This window comes from Rhinatrema bivittatum, chromosome 7 (genome assembly GCF_901001135.1).
Source record: "Rhinatrema bivittatum chromosome 7, aRhiBiv1.1, whole genome shotgun sequence".
NCBI lineage: Eukaryota > Metazoa > Chordata > Amphibia > Gymnophiona > Rhinatrematidae > Rhinatrema > Rhinatrema bivittatum.
In genome coordinates, this window is record NC_042621.1 from 103,374,403 (window position 1) to 103,398,923 (window position 24,521).

Here is a 24,521-nt window from a genome sequence, read left to right on the forward strand (position 1 = left end):
ATCGACAACGGTCCTGCTGATGTCAATGGCATAGTATGCATTAGCGCGTTTCAACTCCTTCGATGTTGATGGCTCATACTTCTTTGACCATAAGAGGGTGTCTATCTTGTCGAGTCGAAGATGATGTCCCTTCGGGGTCATATGAGTGCACAAGCGCACACCAGATGTCATGCAATGCACCCAGGCAGAGGATACAAAACTCGTGAGGATCGGTGATCGACATGGTCCTTGGGCACTGGGTGCATCGACGGAAGCCAGACGTGGCCTTGACGGGGCGAAACAAACGGGAAAAATTATGGAATGATGGCGGCAGGTGTCAATGTAGAAGGGGCACCAAGGCCCTGCCACTATAGGGGGAACAGACTGTGAAAGTAAACTTAACCAAACGCTGAAAACCCTGACTGGGAGACACTATGGGGAGGTACCGAGAGGGACCTAGCGACAGACTTTCAAAGAGAAACAGCGAAAAAACGCAAAAAAGAAGTTTTCCATGAGGCAAAAAACCAAAGTTTTAGAGCTCAATCCAACTGTGATGCTGATAATTCTGCGGAAAAAAAGACTGAAGAGGGACCCTGCGTAGATGCATGCTATAGGGCATCCTGAGCATGCTCAGTGTTCCTAGTCAAAGTTTCTAGGATGTGTGATGATTACCATCCTGCTTGTCCTCTGAGAAACCCCAGTTTTATGTGCATAAATGGCCGTTTGAAAATTGTCCAGTGGGTTATATGCGTAAACATCATTTCACGCATACTTTTACATGAACTACAAGAGATGTTCCAGGAGGGTGGAGCTGAGGTGGAGACAGAACTTAGGAAGATAGTTCTGAATTTTGAAAGCATGCATGTAAATATGCAGGCATGAAGTTATTCATTCTCCTGAGCTGGTGTAACTTTGTGCATGTATGTTGCCACTGGTTCCAGGCACCACTGCAAATTTTCAAAGCAGATTTATGCGCATATATCCACTTTTGAAAAGTTTGGCTAAAATCGAATGTAAAATGTAACCATAGACTTTAGGCTATGCAAGCTGTTTGAAAATGACCCTCCTTATGTATTATTTATCATGTGTGCAAGTTATTGGTATGTTTATGTATGTACAGTTTTGGTGCTCTTTCATGCCTTATTTTAAGAATTTTTTGCATACATTTTGTGTACTAATTTAATTGTATTATTGTATAAGATGTGTTGTTTTTATACTGACTGAATTTTATATTTATTGTAGGAACATTTTTAACATTGCCTTGAAGCTAAGTGATGAAAAGTTACTTTAAAATAGCTTCAAATACATAAATAAATCAGTTTCTTTGACTTTGTTTATCTGAAAAATGAAACCTTTTAAAAATGTCCAAAAATCTTGATCAGATTTTTGTTGCATCTCTAAGAGAAAAAAAAAGTTGAAAACCGCTGAGACAGGGCCAGAAGACATGCGAGAGAGGAAAAAACAGTCTCAGAGAAGTCAAACAAACATACGCTGATGGTAAGGTTTGCTTCCTTCACAGCCTCTTCAGCAGCAAATATATCGGCAGCAGCTTCTCTCCCTGAGCAGGCAGTCAGCATATCCATGTGCTCCTGCACAGTCATACACATTTCATTCACCATCTATACCAAAACAAGAGAAGAAAACAAACTGCTTTATGTTTGGTTATGGATATTACTAATCATTTGTTCAATCCAGGCACGAATCCACCCATTTATTCCATAAATTCTCTCTGAATTCTCATTGAATGGGCAAAGCTAGGCTAGAAGACACAGTTATAAAATGGCACAGTTTTGCTTCCTGAGACGGGTATCATGGAACACAAAACAGAGTTTGTAATTTGTCAGCTGCACCAGGAAATGAGCAAGGCAATACATTATCTGTAGGAATGATGGGGTAGATGGTCCTCAAAGGAGGAAAAGATACTCACTTATCAGAACTACAATTTCCAGAATGCCTAAGGATAGAAGCTCTTGTTGCTGACAGAAGAAGGGGTGGAGTTTTAGGAGAGGGTGGGCAGGGATTCTCAGCATGCTAGTTAAATGTGCATCAGGTGTGCTAACTCAGGGGCCGATACAATACAGTGCACAGTCGGACGCGGGTTAAATAGGCGCTAATCCACCCCCTAATGCAATAAGGGGATTAGAGCCTATTTAATACGCGTCCGACGAGGAGTGAACGGGATAGCGCTCATCACATGCAAATGCATGTGAATGAGGCTATTACTCATCCACTCCAATGCAAAAAAATAAATGTGCATCTCAGACGCACTTTTATCGCTCAGCTATTAACGCCTACCTGGAGCAGGCATTAATAGCTAAGCACATTGAAAAAGTTTAAAAAAAAAAAAAACCTCAGCTGGCCGCATTGAAGACTGACACCGATATGCTCGGCGTCGGTTTTCATAACTGGCCAGCTGCATTATGAAAACAGACGCCAATAAACTTGGCGTCTGTTTCATAACTGGCAGACTACAGTTATGAAAACTGATGCCGAGTTTATCGTCGTCGGTGTTCATGACTGGCAGAACGCTGGTAACCGCAGGGTCGCTAAGGTCACGCAAGCGACCCTAGCGCCTCCTTGCTAACACGACCCCCTAATTGTAATATAGCCATGCGCACGTTAAGAAAGCAGGTGCTGACTTTTCAGTGCCCGCTTTCCGCGCTTTTTTTTTTTTTTTTATTGAATTTATGGCCCCTCAGGGAGGAAGAAGGAAGTCTGGTGAGTTTGTTTCTCTTTGAATTGAATGCTGGAAACTGTATGGACTTTACAAAACCAAGAGAAAAGATTGCAAATTCTAAGTTTGTTTCACTCTGAGTTGAATATTGGGACCTGTGTGGTCTTACAAATCTAAGAGGAAGAATTATAGATTTCCCTTAACAAGGCACAGAGAGGGGCTGTCTGAGGACTAAGGAGCATGGAGGAGAAAAAAAAAAAGGCTGGTGTTGCTCAGAACACTTCTTTTATCGATTTCAGCAGGGAACTGTCCAGCAGATCAGGAGGAGGAGGAAAGCAGGAGTGGAGCTTAAGTCTGAAGTAACCTTTATAAAGTAGGCTAGATCAAACAGGTTAAGCACAAGATGAATATCTGGCAAGGTACTACGGGGCTCCCTTGGAAAGATGCTGCAAATTTGGCTGGACTTTCATGTTTTACATGTATGTGGAGGATGGTGCCTGGTCTCCCAGAAACCATAAATTGTTGATATCAATGTACAGTAATACCTTGAACTGACAGACTGGGCAACTGCACCGCAATCCTCAATGAGGGATGGGTGGAAAAGGAAGTTTCTCTCTCTTGACAAAGTTGTTTGAAACAAAGTCATATACTGTTTTCTTGATGAGGACCTCTGTCACCCCTTACAAATATAAGCAGAGTTTATTGCCTCTTTCAACCACCTTGCTATCGTGGACTTTGAAGCTTTCTACCCTTTCCAAGGACAGCTCCATAGCATAAAGAGATGGTCCAACACCCTGAAACTATTGGTGACTTTAAGGAAACGCAACAAAACCCTCCTTAAATTCAAACACCATAACCCTCAAGCATGTGGAAATGACACATCCAAATCCAAAAAGGCTAGGAGTTCCACGGTCTGATTCAAATGGCACAACCTTCGGGAGAAAGGAGGGCACCATCTTCAAAGATATCCCGGAATCCAAGATTTTCAGAAAACACCACCTTCAAGGTGAGATCCTTTACCACTGCCCTTCTCAAAAGGAGCTACACATAACCCTTGAAGTACTAGATTAATGTTCCATGAGGGACATATTTTCTGCCCAGGATGACACAGATGCTTTGCCCCACAGAGGACGTGAACCACATCTGGGTGAACAGGCAACGGCAGTCCATGCACCTTGCCACATTAACAGCCCAAGGCCAAAATGTGAAACTTAAGAGAGTTAAAAGCCAAGCCTTTAACCAAACTTTTCTGTTAAAAATGTGAGCTATCGAGGCCTGCGTCGCGAATATTCCTCAACCTGTGAACCAGGACTCAAAGATCTTCCAAACTCTTACACAAGACGACGAGATGGAAGTCTTTTTAGCCTGCCACAAGATGGTAATGACATCCTCCGGATATCCTTTTTCTCTCAAATGCCTCCTCTCAAAGCCAAGCCGTGAGATAGAAGCGATCCGCCCAATCTGAAAAGACTGGACGATGTCGAAGCAGACTGGTCAAATGTGCGAACCACAGTGGACCATCCACCACCAGGTTGACTAGGTCTGCGAACCATGAGTGCCTCGGCCACTCTGGTACTACCAGAATCACCTTCCCAGGACGATTTTCTATTCACTGTATCAGTTTCCACACCAGGAGCCATGGGGGTAACATGTAAAGCAGAATCCCTCAGGGCAGGATAGAAGCAGTACAACCAGAACAAAATTAGATTGGTGTCAGGAAATACTTTAATTAAAGGTAAAAACCAGTGCCCGACTCGGGCCAAGTTTCACCCATACAATGTGGGCTGCTTCAGGGGCTATATATATAAAAGAGCAATGTGAAAAAGAAGATGATCATTCAAATAATGTTAATTCCTTCACAGTAACTAGTAGTGCAGCTACAGACATTAGCTTAGGTCCAAGTACACTTCCAGTATGCTGAGACGCTGACTTGTCCATTTATGCTGTTCTGTACTGTAAATTTAAAGACAATTCCTACGGGGGACAAATACAGTAGACTTCCTGTTTGCTGAGATGTTAATCGGTTTACAGACTGTGTGCTGAGCTACTGTGCCTAAGCTAATGTCTGTAGCTGCACTACTAGTTACTGTGAAGGAATTAACATTATTTGAATGGTCATCTTCTTTTTCACGTAGCTCTTTTATATATATATATATAGCCCCTGAAGCAGCCCACGTTGTCTGGACGAAACCCGGCCTGAGTCGGGCACTGGTTTTTACCTTTAATTAAAGTATTTCCTGATACCGATCTAATTTTGTTCTGGTTGCATTGCTGCTACTTGGATCGGCTTCCGTGTTGTTTTCCAGGATAGAAGCAGAGCATCTATACTCTCTGCTGCATGCTCTCATCTGCAACTGAAGAACCAGGGCACTTTTGCGTTCTTCCGTGATGCCACTAAGACCAAGCGAGCCATTACCTCGTCTGACAACTTCCACTCCCTGGGATCCAGTTTCTGGCAAATGAGAAAATTTGCTTGCACGTTGTCCATCCCAGCAATGTGAGATGCTGCTAACATAGCTGGATGCCATTCTGCTCAAAAAATCAACTCCTGAGCTTCCAGGGCTACTACTCGGCTCCTTGTTCCCCCTTGACGATTGATATAAGTCACCGTGGTCGTGTTGTCCGATAGAATGTGCACCAAGTGGCCGCTCATCAGAGGTGTCTCCAAACGACTGAGACCCCAGAACTTCTCTTCTTCTGACCTGTGCCCTGGGCCAACTGATTCTGGCATACCGCTCTCTAGCAGGCAAGACTGGCATTGGTGATAACTACCACCCAGCTTGGAACTTCCAAGTCTATTCCATGTCTCAATTGTTCTTGACCAAGTACCATGAGAGACTGGACCTGGCAGGTTCCACGAGTGACAGAGGAAGATGAAACTGCTCTGACAAAGGATCCCATCGGGAAAGAAGAGACCTCTGCAGAGGCCTCTTATGCACAAAAGCTCAAGGGACCAGCTCCAACACCAAGGCCATAGAGCCCCAACACATGCAGGTAATCCCAGACCCTAGGACCCGCCGCCTGCAACACCTGTGTACCTGCTTCTACAATTTGAGAATAGGCCCCTCGGTAAGAAAAAACCTTCTCCAACCTGGAGTCAAAGTGTGCTCCCAAGACCTCCAGAACCTATGACAGGGTGAGATGACTCTTCGCCAGATTCACCACCCAGCCCAGAAACCTCAATTACTGTACTACTTAAGCCACTGCTTGACTACGGAGGTCTTCCGACTTTGCCCAAATGAGCCAATCGTCCCTATATGGATGCACAAGATGCCCATTTTCTTGAGTGTCTCTGTCACCACCACTATTCACCTTGGCAAATGTGACGCCATTGCCAAACTGCATGGCAGGGTACAAAATTCAAAGTGGTTCCCGAGAAACATGAAATGTAGAAATCGCTGACTATCTGCGCGAACTGGAATTCTCCTTTGCACACCGCTGCAATCACTGAACACAGAGTTTCCATTCGAAAACGGGGAACTTGGATTGCCACATTCATCTTCTTTAAAACCAAATTCAGTGGAAGGAATCTTCCTTTTTTTTTTGCTCCATGAAAAGGATGGAATATCTTCCTGTTCGCTGTTCCCCCAATGGGATAGGAACTATGGCCCCAGTTACTGCAACCGCTCCACGGTTTCTTGGACCACCTATCTCTTGCAAATGGAGTGCAAAGGGAGACCATAAACAGGTCTCAAAGTGGACGAGAGGATTCTATTGCATAACTGTCTCTTATCATGCTGAGAACCCACTGGTCTATTGTGATTTTGGCCATTCCTCATAAAACAGAGTCAAACGCCCCCCAATAGGAGGAAGAGAGAGAGAGGTAGATCAGTCTCGCTTCATTGTGAGGACTTTGCCCCGCCAGATCCCTGGCTTATACCCTCTCTGCCTGGTTTCCTTCCCCCTCGAAAGGGTTGGGTCCAGGATAGCCACCTCCTGGTACCTTGCCTCTGAACCCCTGCTGAGAGCTTAGTCGTACAAAACCTTCTAGTCGTCTGAAATCAGGAATGCCCTGCAAAGGAGCCTTTGCTTTCTTTAGGCTTATCTTCTGGCCGCTTAGGTCCTTTGGTCTCATCAAGATGCTTCATTAGCTCCTCTGTCTTCTCCAAACAGAAGCTTACCCTTCAAAGGTAACACTCCTAGTCGAGTCTTATACCAAACATCTGCTGACCAGTTCCTTAACCAAAGGCAATCTTAGCCAGAACCACAGATATCATAATTCTCGAAGAAGTTCTGATGAGGCCGTACAGGTCATCAGGAACATAAGCAGCAGCCGCCTCAAGACAGACTACCAGCTTAGCCTCGGACGCCAAAAGCGTCCTTGTAGCCTGTAGCTGCTGAACCCAGGGTAAACTGGCCCTCCACACAAAGCTACTGCATACAGCAGCCCGAATGCCAAGCACATAAACCTCAAATATCTTCTTGAGATGAATTTCCAACTTCCTATCCTGGATATCTTTCAGTGCTGCTAAACCAGACACAGGAATGGTTGCCTTCTTAGTGACCGCAGATACTGATGTGTCCACCTAAGGAGCGCCAACAGCTCTAGTGTGTCCTCAGGCAACGAATATAACTTCACTAACACCTGGCCAACCTTCAGCCCCACCTCTGGAGTGTACCACTCCCTGACCATCAGCTTTTCCACTGACTTGTGAAAAGGAAAGGCTTTCACCAGACCCCTCAGACCATCCAGGACCAGGTCCACTCCATCCTGATCAGACCCCTCCTGAGGAACATGATCCCCAGCTCCTCAAGAATATGAGGGACTAAGGGCCATAGCTCTTCCTTATGGAAGAGATGCACCACCTTCGGGTCATCCCCTTCAGTAACTGGCATCTGGTTCAATCCACCATCCGGGTCAGGTATATCCGGAGTAGGGTTAGGCACAGCTGGGTCAGGAGAGGCAGAATCCTGCTGAACTCCGTCTGAATCCTCCGAGATGACTGCCAGACTGTCCGGGTCCGTCCTGATCCCGAGGACCCTGGGCGCTTACCACCAAACCGGAGTCTTGGAGTAGCTAGGCCTTTTCCCAGGACACAGACCACGAGACTGGTCCGACTGCCTCCCAGCTACTTTACGAGCTAAATTCGCCCCATGCCAGAGGAGGATAAACTCCAAAGAAAACATTGTGGGTTCCTCCAATCCATCCTCGGAAGGATCCCCCCAGTCATCAGAATCAGGGTCCCTCCAGCAGTCAAAACCCTGCCCTACCAGAGACCACAGGGGAAGGGAATCCTCACACTTCTGAAACAGCCCCTGACAACATGACTGTCTTTCCTGTACCCAGTGGAGGAGGGGTGACAGCCTTCAAAGGCACTCTCACGCCTGCTTTTGGCTTGTGCTGCCATTCCCATGTGGCTTCTGACAACATGGCCACCCTTCCTGCGCCTGGTGGGGGGGGTAGCCGCTTTCAAATGCGTTTCCGCATCTGCCTTAATTTACGCTGCTGCTCCGAATCGGCTTCTGCTTGCCCCGATCTGCCCTCTCCCCCAGAGAGGCAGCGGGAGCACATCCTGGAGCAGGCGAGCTGCGCACTGCTATCGTCGCACACATGGGAAACACTTCTGTGTAGCATCACCAACAACGCAGACATTAAAACAAGGCCCATCGCATCGTAAACACAAGCGCCACCACGCCACACAGCTGACCGAGAACATCCTTTCCCGCCACTAGAAATCATCTCAAGGGCTCCACATAGCCTTCCCAGCTGCCAACCCAGCCACTCACCTACAGGTTCTCTTTCCTCTTTGTTTTTTTTAAACTTTATTATCAAAGGTACTTTCCTTAGGCTGAAGAGCCACGGGACTGGAACTGTTCTACAGAGAGAGGAGGGAGCCAGCACCACCAGCTGTAGAGCCCCCCCCCCCCCCCCCCCCGGCAAGGGCGCCCGACCCCTTGCTTTCACCCCTCAATACCAGGAGGGATAGCCCCACCAGGGCCTAGCAACCTCCAGGGAGGATCTCCTAAATTTCTATGTTTCTCTTTTTTGTTTTTTTGCTTTGATTATTGGTGCAAACCTTGTGGATAAAAACACTCACAATATTTGCACCAATGTGGGGAGGGGCAGTTTGATTATTGCTCCCTATACTCACACCCTACTTCAATTGCTAGACTATCCTCCTCTGCAAAGGACAGATCCCTGTGCAGACTCCACACATAGAGGATATGGTGTTCAGAGATAGCACTGTCAATGAGACCTTAGAGGAAGGGAGCTCAGAAAAGATTAATGCTAAAGAAATCAGAGTATACACACAGAATACAATTTTCAAAGGCATGTTGTGTTAATAATTAACAAGGCTAGATTGCCCTGTTATAGAAAGTTGCCTCCTTTCCCTCAATTTGGTCGTATTGAAAAGGGAATGGAGTGGGACAAGGCTTAGGGCAGGGAAGGAAAAATAGGCATGGGAATATCATTTTGAAATCCCAGCACATACTTTCCAGCATGTACTTTGCACCAGGGAGAAAGCAGATATGAAGTTCCCCAGGTACATACCCATGGTCCCTGCCAGCCCCAGATTTTCAAAATTAGCTTGCAGATCCTGTAAATGATAAAGGGGATGGAACAGTTCCCCTATGAGGAAAGGCTGAAGAGGTTAGGGCTGTTCAGCTTGGAGAAGAGACGGCTGAGGGGGGATATGATAGAGGTCTTTAAGATCATGAGAGGTCTTGAACGAGTAGATGTGAATCGGTTATTTACACTTTCGAATAATAGAAGGACCAGGGGGCATTCCATGAAGTTAGCAAGTAGCACATTTAAGATTAATCGGAGAAAATTATTTTTCATTCAACGCACAATAAAGCTCTGGAATTTGTTGCCAGAGGATGTGGTTAGTGCAGTTAGTGTAGCTGGGTTCAAAAAAGGTTTGGATAAGTTATTGGAAGAGAAGTCAATTAATGGCTATTAATCAAGTTTACTTAGGGAATAGCCACTGCTATTAATTGCATCAGTAGCATTGGATCTTCTTAGTGTTTGGGTAATTGCCAGGTTCTTGTGGCCTGGTTTGGCCTCTGTTGGAAACAGGATGCTGGGCTTGATGGACCCTTGGTCTGACCCAGCATGGCAATTTCTTATGTTCTTATGTAAGCTCCCCAAGCAATTTAAAAATTACCCCCATGAGGGATACGATGATGAGTGACTCATGTCCATCACCTCCAAATCAGGTTACTGCCACATGGCCAACTAGTAACTTAATACAGCCATCAGTGGTATAAAATAGCCCCATCCTCTATAAATGAAAGCAAAGAAAACATTTAAAATGACTTTTTGTTTATTCAAAAACATTCTTAAATGTGAGCTTTAAAGCAAGCCAGTGTGTCTAATGTGGGGCTTCAGAAGATAACATGTCCCCAGCTCTGCATTCTGACTGGCTTGGAAATTATTAGTATAAAGCCTGTCATGAAACTATGATAGCCGTCCTGAGCTGGCCCTGTGGTGCTTTGCACTACAGCAGAGGGAATCCAGATTCAGATCCCTTATCTGATGGGGCTGGCTGGGCATGCAGAAACCCAGGGAAAGAAATCAGCTGCCACGGTCACTGCCAGTTGGACTAATGGAGGCCTCTTCAGGGCTGGGGTTGGTGAGTGCTTGCAGAGGGGCAGGGATGACAGGGACTGTTAAGGGAGAAAAAAAGGAGAGATAAAAAGATTTTAAAAAGATAGCTGTGCTGTGCTCCCAGCTCAGACAATGCATGTTATTTATTCCTAGGGTTGGCCTTCTGATCGATGGGTTCAAATCCACTGCTTCATAAGCACAGGTAACACATAAGTGGAGTCTGCAACAAAAGGAAGGAAAGCCAGCAAGGAGAAATTGTTAAAACGTAAAACATGCTATGTCATAAGTAAGGAACACTATTCTACAGGGCAAGCAATTCTGTGTGTAATAACAGCTTTATTATAAATCAGATTGTGGTAAGAGAGTTTAATTCATCTGAGGGTAAGGTCATAAAAGCAAAAGGCGGATATCCAAATCTTAATAAATGGAAATGTAAAGCAAATGTTACACCAGACAGCTTATCTGGCCACAAAGTTACAATCTGTCTTTTTATTTTCTTGTAGATATTGTCCTGCTTCTAATCGATTTAACGGGGCATTGACTGCCCTCTTTATCCCGCTGGCTCTCTGCAAGATCTTTTACACCTTCAGCATGTCTGAAAGCTCAGTGCACACAGCACTCACTGCAGAAAAGAGAGACAGGCTGAGAGGCAAGAGGAACAGAAGCAAGAGAATGTGCACCAAGGATACTTTCCTACCTGTTCCGATGAACCGCTCACAATTTCTCGCTGGAGTCGAAAGGTCTGCTTGGGTACAGTCTGTCGCATCTGATTGTTTCTCAGCAAATAAGACTGTATCTAAAACACCAGGATCAAATCAGTGGCTGATTACAGTATTTCAAGCAGAAAATGAAAACTGGAATAGCAGGGTGGTGCTACAACAGGAAAGGAATGAGGTGCACTGGCAAAGCTGTGTGAAAATCGGATGAGTGTAACAAGAGGAGGTGCTGCAGGTCGGGATACAGGTGTGCTAAAAACACTGTGTGTGGATAGCAAAACTGGTTACATATATATACCTAGCAAGTGTTCTCAGAGGACAGCTGGATGCATAGTCCTCACACATGGCTGACATTGGACCAACAGAAACCAGGTCAGAGCCTTTTCCAATCTCTATTCTTTCAAAAATGCTCTACTGAGTATGTGTGGGAGCTTCCACATCAGCAGTGAGTGTAAGGCTCCTCTCATTTTGGTATAAAGCTATAGAATTATTGAAATCAAGTCCTAAGGAAGGCGGGTAGGAATGTGAGACCTATGTATACTGCTGACCTCTAACACTCATACAGGTAAGCAACTTTGTTTTGTCCAAGGACAAGCAGGATACAAGAGTTGTCATGCAGCAGAATCCCCATCTTCAGGTTGCCTTGAAAAGAAAAGGGGAAAATAATATAACAATGCCAACAAGCAACAAATGAGCTTTGGTTGGCAACAGCCATTTAATAATTTTTTTGGAGGTGATCTGAAAATTATGGAAAAAACAAAACCCAAGCCCTAGGTGGATTGAATTGGGCTCTAAACCCCAAATATACCCTGCAAGACAAATTGAACAAACCTACTGTCAAGTCGGGAGTCTTTATCCGAACAATAGTGTAATTGAAATGCATGGACTGAACTTTACATCGCAGCCTTGCAAATCTCCTCCGTGGAGGCTGATCTCAGGTGGAACACCAAGGCCACCATTGACACTAGGAGCCTTGACATGCTCCTCCAGAGTCAAACCTGCCTGGGCATAATAGAAAGAGATGCAACTTGCTTTCCAATTAGACAGAATGAGTTTGGCTAAAGCAATTTCAGGTCTATTGGGATCAAAAGAAATAAAAAAAACTGGGTAGACTTTCTAGGGGTTCCAGTCTGCTCCAGATAGAAGTCTAAGGCTCTTTTGCAATCCAAACTGTGCAAGTCTTGTTCACCCTTGGACAAGTGGTCTGGGAAAGAATATCCGAAAGATTAAGATGGAATTCAACTCTGTCTTAGGTAGGAATATAGGATGAGTGTGCAGAACCATTCTATTATGGAAAAACTTTGTATAGGGTGGATAAATCATTAGGGTCTGGTGTTCAGTGACTTTGTGCCGGCCACCAAAAATTAGACCTTCTAGGTCAGGTACTTCAACTCACAGAAGTCTAATGGCTTGAAGGAGCTTTGATCAGCTGGGTTAATCCCATACTGAGGTTCCAAGACATAGCAGGAGACTTGATGGGAGGGCTTTACTAGAAGCAAGCCCAACATATATCAAATAACCAAAGGTTGTACAGAGATGGGTTTACCTTCTCATATTGGTGGCAAGCACTAACTGAACTGAGGTGTATCTTAACTGAGTTAGTCTTCACATCAGGCAGTTTTTGTGTGGAACAGGAGAAAGGATCTATGGGCTTTCCCTTACACCACGTAAAGCCAACCTCCTCCATTTAAAACTGTATGATCTTCTAGTGGAAACTTTCCTAGAAGCCAGAAGAACGTGAGAGACATCCTCAGATGAGATGTTGGGATGAAGCATTGTTCCTTGATACTGAAGTATGAGAGTAATGGAATTCCCCAACCAAATTAACTCCTTAATGGACAACATACCCAGGCGCAGGAACCAGATCTGTCTCTGCCAATATGGGGCTATTATAATCATAGTCCCTAGTCTCTTCTACGTTTTAGTAATGTTTTTGACATCAGAGGTATTGTAAGATATTCAGACCTTGTCCTCACTTTAGAGAAAAGGTGTCTGAGGGTTAGCCTTATGACGACGTCTTCGAACAGAACTCAGGAAACTTTCTGTTCAGAGGAAATGTAAACAGATCTACTGGAGGGCCCCATCACAGAATATTGAATTTGCTAGAGTCTGTCCAATCATATGGCTCCAGGAGTCAGTTTGTCCATGAGGATGTTGTCCTTACTGCTAGATATATGACCCTTAGAATCATCACTTGAGAAATGGCCCAGGTCCATATCTTGACATATTCCCAATAAAGGAGGGATTATCATGTTTCTCCCTGCTTGTTTACACAGTATATGGCTACTTGGTTGTCCATCTAAATGAAGGCAATTTTATTGGCCAACCAATCTCTGAAAGCCCTTTGAGCATTCCAGATTCCCCTTAACTCTAGGAAATCAATGTGGTGATATTTTTCCAGAGCAGACCAGAATGGATACGGTGGTCAACTTTAGAAGTCACTGCAACCCACCTCAGGCCTGAGCTGCTCCTTGAGCAGTTGGACAGGCACTGGGAAGGTTGCAGTAAATCTGCATGCTTTTCCCAACTGTTTCAGAAGGCACAACCCCTTAGGCTTTCACCAGTTGTTCAGGAGGTACACAACACAGCATAACTTCATGTCAGTAGATTTTTCCCTCTTTATTTCCTATGGCTCCACTATACCTCCTCTTACTGATGCTAACCCTCCCCAATGTTATTCCCTGCTGCTAATATCAAGTTTACTGTTCTCAGTCCCTACATTCTTCACCTCAACAACCATGGTCTTCTGCCCTGTCCATGGCTCTTCAGCTGCTTCTTTTCATCCAGCTGTTTCCAGTCCTACTCTCTCTGACATCATCTCATCCTCATTGCTCCTTCTTTTCCTCTCTCATGTCCCCTGTGTTTCCAACAAGCTTGCCTACTTTCATGACCTCTATTTTTCATACTCTTCATTTTCTCGTCTTGCCTTTCTCCTAAGGACTCTGCTTCAGTTGCTGCTCTTATCTTGGAGATTGTCTTATCTTCCATACACCGTACACAGTAGGCCACAGTTGTGGTGCTGGACTATTGCTCCCCCCCCCCCTTTAGGCTTCAATCCCATGCCTTTTCTTCTTTTGATGCCCACTCCATCTGCCTATTCACCCCACTCCAGTTAGCTGTCATTTATCGACTCCCTGATAAAACTCTTCCTCTTTTCTCACCAGCTTTGATTCTGGCTTTCCTTCTTACTTGAACCATCTTCCTTTTCCTTATTCTTAGGAACTTTAACCTCCACACTGATGATACCTCTATCTCTTATGCCTCAAAACTCCTTGCCTTAACCTCATTTGCCCTCCAACTTTGCTCTACCACTCCTACTCACCATCATAGCCATTGCTTTGACCTAGTCTTTTCTTTCCCTCTCAGACCATCATGTTATAAATTTTACACTAAACCATTCTTTCACATAGTTACCACCAATACATTCAGGAATCTCCAAGCTATCGACCCTTGTATCCTCTCTACTACTGTCTCATCTCTCCTCTCCTCCACTACATTGTCTGAGTTAGATAATGAGCAGTTTCTTCTTACAACACTATACTCTCCCCTCTGATTTAGACACTTTTGCCCCTCCCCTTGCCCATCCTGGGGGGCATACCAAATACCAGCCTTGGCTCACCCTCAGAATTTGCTTCCTATGTTCCTGTGCCCACTCTTCAGAATGTCTCTTGCTAAAATCCCGTGCAGACTACATGTACTTCAAATTCATGCTGACCTTCTTCCAGCCTGCTATTGCATTTGCCAAGCATGACTATTATACCCATCTTGCATCCAAATTTCATCGTCTCTTTGTCCCACTAAATTCCCTACTCAAATTGTCTCCGTTTCCCATCCCCCATCCCCCTCTGCCCAGACTATGGCTGATTACTTCCATGACGAGGTTAAAAAATTAGTCTCAACCAGGTCACCTCTACTTCTTTCCTCCTGCACTACATTCCTCTCCCCTTCCTCTGGCCTCTTTTTCTGCAAACACAGAGAAGGAAATTGCCCATCTTCTCTCCTATTCTAAACTCATTACTTGTTCCTCTGACCCTATTCCCACCAGCTCTTCAGCTTATTTCCTCTGGAATCATCCTTTCCATTTGTCACATCCTCAATCTATCACTTTCCACTGCACTAATTCCTTTAGCTTACCCATATAAAATACAGTTTCTAGTCATTGATAAATTGATGTCAACACAGGAATGGAAGGGCCCCTTCCCCTAGGCCACCAACGCACATCTTGCTGCAAGTATGAGAAGTTATTAAAAAATTCAAGGAATCCTTAACAGTAGAGACAGCAAACCCAATAAAAATACTTTAGGATCATTAGATACAGATATAAGAGTAATACCCCTTATTCATTTAATAACCATTCCTCAAAATTCTGAGCTGAGGGACATTCCCACCAAATGTGAAAGAAAGTACCAACTCCTCTGCATATGCACCAGCAATCTGCCTTAGATTCAGGATAGATTTTATGAAGAAGATCAGGAGTAAGGTACTACCTAAACAATAATTCGTATCCATGTTCAACCAATAAAGAGGAAATAGAATACTACCCTACTGAGAAAAAGCAAAGATCCCAAATATAGGCATCCAAGGCCTCCCCAAGGTCAGTTTCTCAGGCAAGAAGATGGCGAGTTTTTGATACTAGGTCCCCATTAAATAAAGAATACAATTTAGAGATGACACCTCTAAGATAACTAATCATGTCACAATACCCTTCAAACACAGTTTTCCTCTACATAAGATCAGCTTTGATGATATTAATGTCCAAAAAATGTTTCAACTGCAGAACGGGAAACTCATCTTTATCTGTAAGATGAAACTTTTCCCGAAGTTCCATAAAAGTTATCATACCAGCTGATTGCCAAATCTGTCCCAATTGTGAAAGCCCTAGTCTTACCAGCAATGAAAAGCAAAAGAATCAAGTTCAGGCTGAAAGACCCTGCTGAATCTAATAGGGGATTTATAGAAGAAGATTATTTCCCCTACCAACAGCTTCTTTCACCGATTTCACAATCTAAGTATATAAGGCGAAAAAGATAAGGGGACAACCCTTGCCCTCTTAGGGAGCCACCATAAAGAACTAATAGGCACTGATCCTGCAATAGCCTGCTCAATCTCGACTCATTATTTATAATTTGTTTCCTTATGCCACTCAACTACCACTTTCAGCTGTGAAGCCAAATAACCCTCCCGACAGTTTAGGCAAATATAAGACCTTCCTGGCCACCTTAATTGACCATCACTTTCAAATAAAAAACAAAAATCCGTTTCTGGAGACTGTTCATCATCTTATCTGATAGCTGAATAGATAGTGTTTGAAATAAGTAACAAAGTCATGGCAGAATATTCATCTTAACAGATGCTAGCCTCCTTAGCCAAGATAATTTAAGACTCTCCCATTTATCCAAATCCTGCTATATATTTCAAATCATGGGAGGATAATTAAATTGAAAGGTATCAGTAGGATCTAATCCAATAAAATGCCTAAATATTTGAATTTCTCTTTAACCCATTTAAGAAGAAACTGGGCGCTCAATAATTGGGATAAATTATCAGGCATAGAAATATTCAGAATTTCAGACTTCTCCATATTAATTTTAAATCCAAAGACCTTATCATACTTCTCAAATTCTCCCAGCAAAACTGGTAAAAACAACAGGATCACTCAAAGTAAAGAAAAGATTATCTGGAAACATAGAAATTTTATAATGAGAGCCTCCAACTGAAATAGAAGTTGAATGTGCATTCTTTCTTATCCTATACACCAAAGGTTCTATTACAAGGGCAAAAAATAAAGGGAACAAGAGGCACCCCTGCCTGGTCCCACGATCCTCCAAAAGTTAGAAGAATATCCTCCATTTATCTTCATTCAAGCTGACAGATTAGTATATAGCTTTTGAACCCAACAAAGAAAATTACTTCCAAGTCCTACTTTCTCCAAGACTTTAAACAAATGTCCAATGCATTCCATCAAATGCCTTCTCAGCATCAACAGCAAAGAGCAAAGCAGGCACTGACTCATGTCTGGCCCACCAAATTAAGTTGAGGACCATCCTAACATTATCTGAGATTAATCACCCTGGTATAAAACCAGATTGATCACAATGGACGAAGAAAGAAGCCACTCTTCAGCTTCCTAAAATCTTTAAATCTTAGCTAAAATATTTAAATCAATATTTATAAGAGAGATTGGCTGTTACGATCCTGCTCGCGGAGCTCATCCCACGAGCAGGCCTCTTACCTCCAGCGCTGCCGCCCCGGACTGCCACTGTCTTCGCAGCCTAGTGCCGCTATGAAAACACTGCTCTTCACGGTCTAGCCACTGCCGGGACCTGTCTCTATGCGGCAGGAGTGCAGCTGCCGCTCTTTTCCTCTTCACGGCTCCCAGCAGCCGCTGCTGACTCCTCCTTTGGCGAGGGAAGGCGCCACCGGGATTCCTTCAAGCAGCAGGAAGCCGCCGCTGCCTCCACCTATGCGGCCTGTGTGCCACCGCGGGACCTCTTCATCCTGAGGCCTGGAGGCCGCCCCCAATGCCTGTCTGTCCCTCCTTCTGTGTAGCAGGGACACCGCCGTCCATGGTGCTGTCTTGCTTCTAGGCCGCCCTCTAGGTGCCGGCACGCTCCTCTCCAGTCTATTTAAAGGGGCAGAGGCAGGAAAAGCCCGCGCCCCCACTGGAAGTCCTCATCCGCTTACTTCCTGCTCCAGCCCTATAAAAAGGCTCAGTTCCTGTTCCTCGAGGCCTTCGGATCCAGAATTCACAGTTGTCTGTGTTCCTCTTCGGGTCAAGGTCCTCCATGGTCTTCACTTGATTAGATGGCTCTTAATTCCGTGTTCCTGATCTCCTCGTCTTGATGTTCCTGGTCTTCTCCTTTGTCGGAGCTCCTTCGTCACCTGTTCCATGTCCTGATGTTTCAGATGTTCCTTGGTCCTGATGTCCAGAAGTCCTGATGTTTCGTGATTCAGTTCCTGTGTCCTTATGTTCCAGATGTTCCATATTCCTGATTTCCTGGTCCTGATGTCTTCGTCTTTGCCTCTGCAACTAGTTCTCAGATTCCTTGCATCCACCTTTCCTGGTGTGTCACTGTCGTGGTCCATGACCAGCCCATGGGGAGCTGTGTAAGGTGCTTCGTGGTACAAGGCCTTCTTCTCGTCTGCAGCACAAGCCTCCAAGGGACTTCTGTTTTTAATGCTTTGTGTCTGAGAATCCTGAATCCTGTCCCGGCCTTTGGAGTCCCTTGTGCCTGCTTCCGTCCATGCCCAAGACTCTGCCAGAACCTGCTCCGCTCCAGTGTGGTCCGCGACCAGTCATAGGCGGCTGTGTAGGGCGTGCCCCGGTGCAGGCCTCTACTGAATCTTCGACATGTTCCAGTCTCAAGTTCCACTACTTCGCCTGGAGTCTGTTTAGTGTTCAGCATGGTCCGCGACCAGCCATGGGCGGCTGTGTGGGCATGCTGCGATGCAGTTCTTACCCAGTACTTATGTCTGAATCCTGAATCCTTGTCTGAGACCTTCTGAGTAATCTGAATCCTTGTCCTACCTTCTGAGTAACCGGAATCCTTGTCCGAGTCTTCTGAGTAACCTGAGTCTTCGTCTGAGTCTCCTGAGTATCCAAGTCTTTGTCTGAGTCTTCTGAGTAACCTGAGTCTTCGTCTGAGTCTTCCTAGTTCCTGTGTTCCTGTCTTGTCCTATTTCCTGCCCTCAGCCTCCGTCTGGCCTCACGCACTCATCGTTCCCAAGTGGCATTTCCGAAAGGGCTACCGAGTGGCCGGAGGGCTACTCTTGTGACCATCATTGCGTTTCTGGGTCACACTGGTGTGTGTAGGTCCAGCGGAGGGCTGATCCTGCCTTGTTCCTGCTCTCAAGTTCCTTGTCTTGGTTCCAGTCTGCTTTGTTCTTGTTCCGCTTATGCTTGCATGCTCTCACCTCCCACAGTGTACCTTGGGGCCCTTCCCTGAGTCGTGCCATGGTCCAGGGGCTCACACTTTCCCATGAGCTAGTGACCGTACCTTGGTCCTCTCAATATCAGCCGAAGGCCGCGCTCGCCACATTGGCATCCCTCCCCACCTATAAAGGATCCAGCCCTGGACTTAAGAGAGATTGTGAAAGAGCTAGCCGGTGAGTGGTTCCAGCCCCGAAGAGAAACAACATCTTTTATGGCTTCATTCATGCAGGTTAGGCACCTTGGGGGGGGGGGGGGGGGGGTTTACAAGTAGGCTCTCATCTCTTTTCTGTAAATGGGTCTCCTGTATAAAAAGAATCCCAGCCTGCATTCTCTGGGCTTCTCGAAATAACATCTTCTTTTAAAGGGAGAATTGAGTTCCTTTACATTTAAGGATACAAACTTAATGGTAGCCATAATGGATAAAGTAAATAACACTAAACGCTAACCCAGATTATACACAAGCCATCCCAATCCCCATTAACAAAACAATCCTATGTTCCTATGTTTCCTATGAAACATGAAAAAATGAAAAACCTCAGCCTATTAAAAATCAGGCCATCGAGGAACAAGCAGCCCATTCGATAAACAGACATCATCAAATGACCTGAAAGTCTTGAATACCTTAAGAGTCAAAGAAAAGAATTTGGTCTGCAATTGGAGAGAAAAATAGCCTAGATAAAAATTAAGTAGCAGCTTATCTGGTCGAGTCAGTTCCCTCAGAATTCCTTTGGAGTTTCCTGCCTCCTTTGTTCACTAGTGCTATTTAGGACAATCCTTTTTGACATGACCGAAAGAAGCATCCTCTGTTATGTGAACATGGATTCCAGGCAGCTGCTGGGTCATTGCTGCCTCAGCTTCTAAGAACATAAGAACATGCCATACTGGGTCAGACCAAGGGTCCATCAAGCCCAGCATCCTGTTTCCAACAGTGGCCAATCCAGGCCATAAGAACCTGGCAAGTACCCAAAAACTAAGTTATTTCATGTTACCATTGCTAGTAATAGCAGTGGCTATTTTCTAAGTCAACTTAATTAATAGCAGGTAATGGACTTCTCCTCCAAGAACTTATCCAATCCTTTTTTAAACACAGCTATACTAACTGAAGTAACCAAGTCGTCTGGCAACAAATTCCAGAGTTTAATTGTGCATTGAGTGAAGAAGAACTTTCTCCGATTAGTTGTTCTCCGATTAGTTTAGATGTCACACCAAATGGAATCAGCTAGTGATCCCTGAGGTGTGAATTTCTCGCAAAACTCTTTGCTTCTGGATTATGTGAGAAGTCACCAAAATGTCAGTGTTGAATCCAGCCCAGTTCATAGATCTGAATTCTGAGCAGCTGCCAAAATCTTCTCCTTAACAAATTAGTGAAGAATATCTCGGGAAATAGATTTCTTAGCTGGGCCTAAAGAATGATGCACTCTCTCAGTCACTTCAGGGGAATTACCCAAATTCTTTTCTGATGCCAAGAATAGCCTTACAAATGTCCTGGATCACAGCAGAGGCGTCAACGTTCTCAGGCACATGCGGTTCTCCGAGAAATTGAACGTTGCAGCTATAAGATCTATTTTCCATTAGCATTTAGTATAGCCTGGGGCTCTTTGTTATCAATGCTTCAGATGCCAATATTGATAGATATATATTACATGACACAAAGAGCTTCTCCATGAGCTCTAAATGGGTCCCATAACTTTGGGGGGGTGGTCATCTTATGACAAGAGCTACTACCAGAGACATTGTGTTCAACCCCTAGGCAAACCACACAGATATTGTGTAACTGCACTGGGAGTTCATTGTGAAGCTGCTGCCTTTGGCTCCTTCTGAGATATTGTCTGAAAATGGCTGCAACGAAATCAAAAGTATCAACTGTGACAAAATTAATAAGGCCAACTGGGCCTCAGACACAGCTGACATGAAAAAGCAAAGGAAACGTGAACAAACAACCAAAAACCTGCATGATAAGATAGTATAGCTGTGTTTAAAAAAGGATTGGATACGTTCTTGGAGGAGAAGTCCATTACCTGCTATTAAGTTCACTTAGAGAATAGCCACTGCCATTAGCAATGGTAACATGGAATAGACTTAGTTTTTGGGTACTTGCCAGGTTCTTATGGCCTGGATTGGCCACTGTTGGAAACAGGATGCTGGGCTTGATGGACCCTTGGTCTGACCCAGTATGGCATTTTCTTATATTCTTATGGAACTAAAAAGAGAAAGAGGCATGTGATTTGGGAAAAAAACACAATTTTACATAAAAACAAGAATTTCTAGACAGTTCCATGGAGCTGACAGAGACAACCAGTGGCTCTGCAGAAAAAAAAACAGAACTCAGAGGCCCTGAATGCTCACTGCTGGCACAAGAAATCCTGCACATGCTCAGTAGAACTTTTTTTTTTTTTATAAATAGAGCTCATGCAAAGCTCTGACCTGAGTGCTGTCAAATGTCACCCATGTGTGAGGACTGTCGTATCCTGCTTGTCTTCAGAGAAAGGATGTTAGAGACCATGGGAAAAAGAGAATTCATGCTGTGCTTTCGCTTCTTTCCTTATGGACTACTGTTGAGTAAAACTATTTTAATCAATTATTTTCTGGGGCTCTGTTGTGGTGTTTGAACTGAAGGTTTGTTTCCTGTTTCTCTCAGGTTCACATGTACTCATTCTGAAAATTTGAGATTGTGATGCTCTTTACTAGAAAATCATCAGAGAGAAAGAAGAGCTCATTCAGTGCTCTATTGCCATTTCTGAGAATGTCTTACTTTGTGCAAAGCCTCCTCTGTTTTCTCAGGGTTGCTCCGGTAGGCAAATGCCACATCACTTACTGGTAAAGGCATGGATTTTAAAGTGTAATTCCTGTTAAAAGGAAAGGTTTGGGATTAACGTCAATGACCACAAACTTGTACCTTGATTGTTTTCTAGGGGCTTTCTGTGGGTACTTTCCCATGCTACCAACTTATGATTTATGTCCAGTTTTTATAGCCCATCTCATAGTAAATGCATTCTGAAGCAAGTCATTGTCTTTGAATAGGAGGAGGTTTTGGAATAGGAGGCTAGAAATCGGCATTTGACTAAGAAATTATCAGGCCGATATTCAAAAGAAGCTACATTTAGGTCTCTAATAGGGAGATTAATCAAGCTGCGGTAGGGTTATATCACATGTTAAACAATATATATCGCACGATAAGGCCCAACTACGGCAATATTGTATAATGTTTGGGCCTGATCCCTGTCCATATTAGAATGAGCTGCTTTGCATGGCATTTGCATGCATAAATTTTGTAAATCCATGCAAAGCAGCTCATGCATCCTATAATAAAATAGCATGGCTGACTTAGAACTTTTTCAGCCACGTTATTTTATCTACACCTTTTTTAGAAACGCTATTCTACTGCAGGAGCACTGAGACCCTAATGTAGATCCTGATGCTCCCATGATATAATTAAAGGGCAATGCGACCCAACACGTTCCCCCACCCCCCCAAAATATTTTTTTTTTTAAAGTCAGCGGGGATCTTACTACACCCTCAACCTCCACTTATTTATTTTATTTATTTATTTAAGGTTTTTCTATACCGGCATTCATGATAAGATCATATCATGCCGGTTTACATATAACAGGGGGTGCAAAAACTGTTCTTTTAACAAGTGCAACGGAAGCAAAAGTTACAATAAAACAAGGTTGTAGAACTGGGAGAGGAAGGAAATAAGGATAGTAGCGTAAAAATTTACAGAGGTAATTTATTTACATTGTGCAGTGATGTCTCTTTATGGATATTAACATTGTGCAGTGAGGTCTCTCAATGGATATTTGACTCCGGAAAGGCTTGCCTGAATAGCCAAGTCTTAAGTTTTTTTTTGAATGTTGGTAAGCAGGGTTCAAGTCTAAGGTCCGGTGGTAAGGTATTCCAAAGAGAGGGGCCCGCTGTAGAAAAGGCCCGGTCTCTGAGTGCCTTATGGAGTGTAGATTTAGTTGGAGGAAATTGCGGCTGCCATTCAAGGTGGCCTCTCAAAAAAAAAAAAAAAAGTTAAAAAATTGAACAAAGCCGACCTGGCCCTCTGCCCAAACTCTTTCTCCAATCCAGCAACCCCCTCCTATGTCCTCTAGAGGCTCCCACACCAACAGAAGCCCCCACCCCCTTTCCATATTAAGAATAGGCCAAGTAGGGGCCCTCCCGCCCCCAACCCCCTCCAAATTAACATCTGTCATAGAGGTCCCCACCCCAGACCCCACCCATATCTGTAAAAAAGTAATTGGAGGCCAGCAGGAGGGTCCAAGGCACCTTCTAGATCCAGGCCCGGACAGCTCCATTTTCCAAAATGGTGTCAAACAACCTTTGCCCCTGCCACATGGAAAATGGCACCACCTGATAGGGACAAAGGCCTGTCAGCACCATTGTGGAAAATGGCTCCAACCGGACCAGGACTAGGGGGTACCCCAGGCCCTCCTGCTAACCACCAATTTGTTTTTACAGGTCTGGGGTTGTTGGAGGATATTGGGGGGGGGGGGGGGGAGGAGGCGGAATGAGAGCCTCTATGACAGATTCTAATTTTTGAGGGGGGATGGGGGTCCCCTATCCACCTATTCTTAATATGGAAGAGAGAGTTGGGAGTCCTATAGAGAACACAGAGGAATAGCTGATTGGGGGGGGGGGGGGCTTTAGGCAGGGGGCAGGGTCATCTCCATGAGTGGCTTTGTTCTATTTTTTTAACTTTTTTTGCGGGGCCTTCTCAAATGGCAGCCCCAGGATGGGGTAGATGATCTAGCATGACCCCTGGTGACTTTTTTTTAACCTTTTAGTGGAGGGAATCTGTTGGGCCACATGGCCCTTTAAAGCAATGGTGGTCCCGTGCACTGGGAGCCACCATTGCGCGTTTTAAGGGCCCCTGCTGCATTCTTTTGTCCTGTGGACTTTTTCTCACAGACAATATTGCGATACTGTCACAATATTTTGGCTGGGGAGGGGCAAAATATCGTGGGACTATCCCCCCACAATATTGGACCCCTCCTGTGATAATATATTGTGGGTTAGTGAATCTATAAGTTAGGCACCTATTTTCAGTTAAACAGACTGGAAATTCACCTAAATTTAGAACTGCTATTCATTTGCCTAGATTTAGACTATTCAGTCAGGTGCTTAGTGCTGAAAATCAATGCTAAGCACCTAACATTTTCCCTTTCCTAACTTTGTTCCTTTAGCGTACCATTTTTTAGGTTCCTAAATTTAGAAACCTAATGAAAATAGAAACCTAAATTTAGAAATTTGGTTCTAGAAACTTTGAATCGAGACAATTTAGGAGCCTAATTTCCAAAGTTAGGCACCCATATCCTTTTGAAAATTTACCTCTCAGTACTTGAAGTTATAAAAAAAATGTACAACTTATAAAATCAAGCATTTTTGCTCGTGCTCACAAAATCATCAGCACCTACATAGAAGAGATTAGCACAAGTCAACACACAGAAAGGAAAATTGGTTCTTACCTACTAATTTTCGTTCCTGTAGTACCACAGATCAGTCCAGACTCCTGGGTTTTGCCTCCCTGTCAGCAGATGGAGCCAGATAAAGTTTCACTAACACTGTACATAACCCACTGTGCCACCTGCAGTCTCTCAGTATTGACAAGTACCCAAGCCAAGATACTAACGAACACAACCACAAATAACAATCACATTCCCC

General features: G+C 44.4%; 1 protein-coding gene across 1 annotated transcript in view; it reads right to left on the reverse strand.

Moving 5' to 3' along the window:
* CARMIL2 (capping protein regulator and myosin 1 linker 2) overlaps positions 1–24,521 on the reverse strand; it is a 435,549-nt gene that overhangs the window by 339,200 nt on the left and 71,828 nt on the right. The window contains exons 8-10 of the mRNA XM_029608841.1: positions 21,607–21,700; positions 10,903–11,001; positions 1,470–1,598 (exon numbers count right to left, since the gene is read on the reverse strand). Of these exons, the coding sequence (XP_029464701.1) occupies positions 1,470–1,598; positions 10,903–11,001; positions 21,607–21,700 (322 nt within the window). The remainder of the gene's footprint in view (positions 1–1,469; positions 1,599–10,902; positions 11,002–21,606; positions 21,701–24,521) is intronic.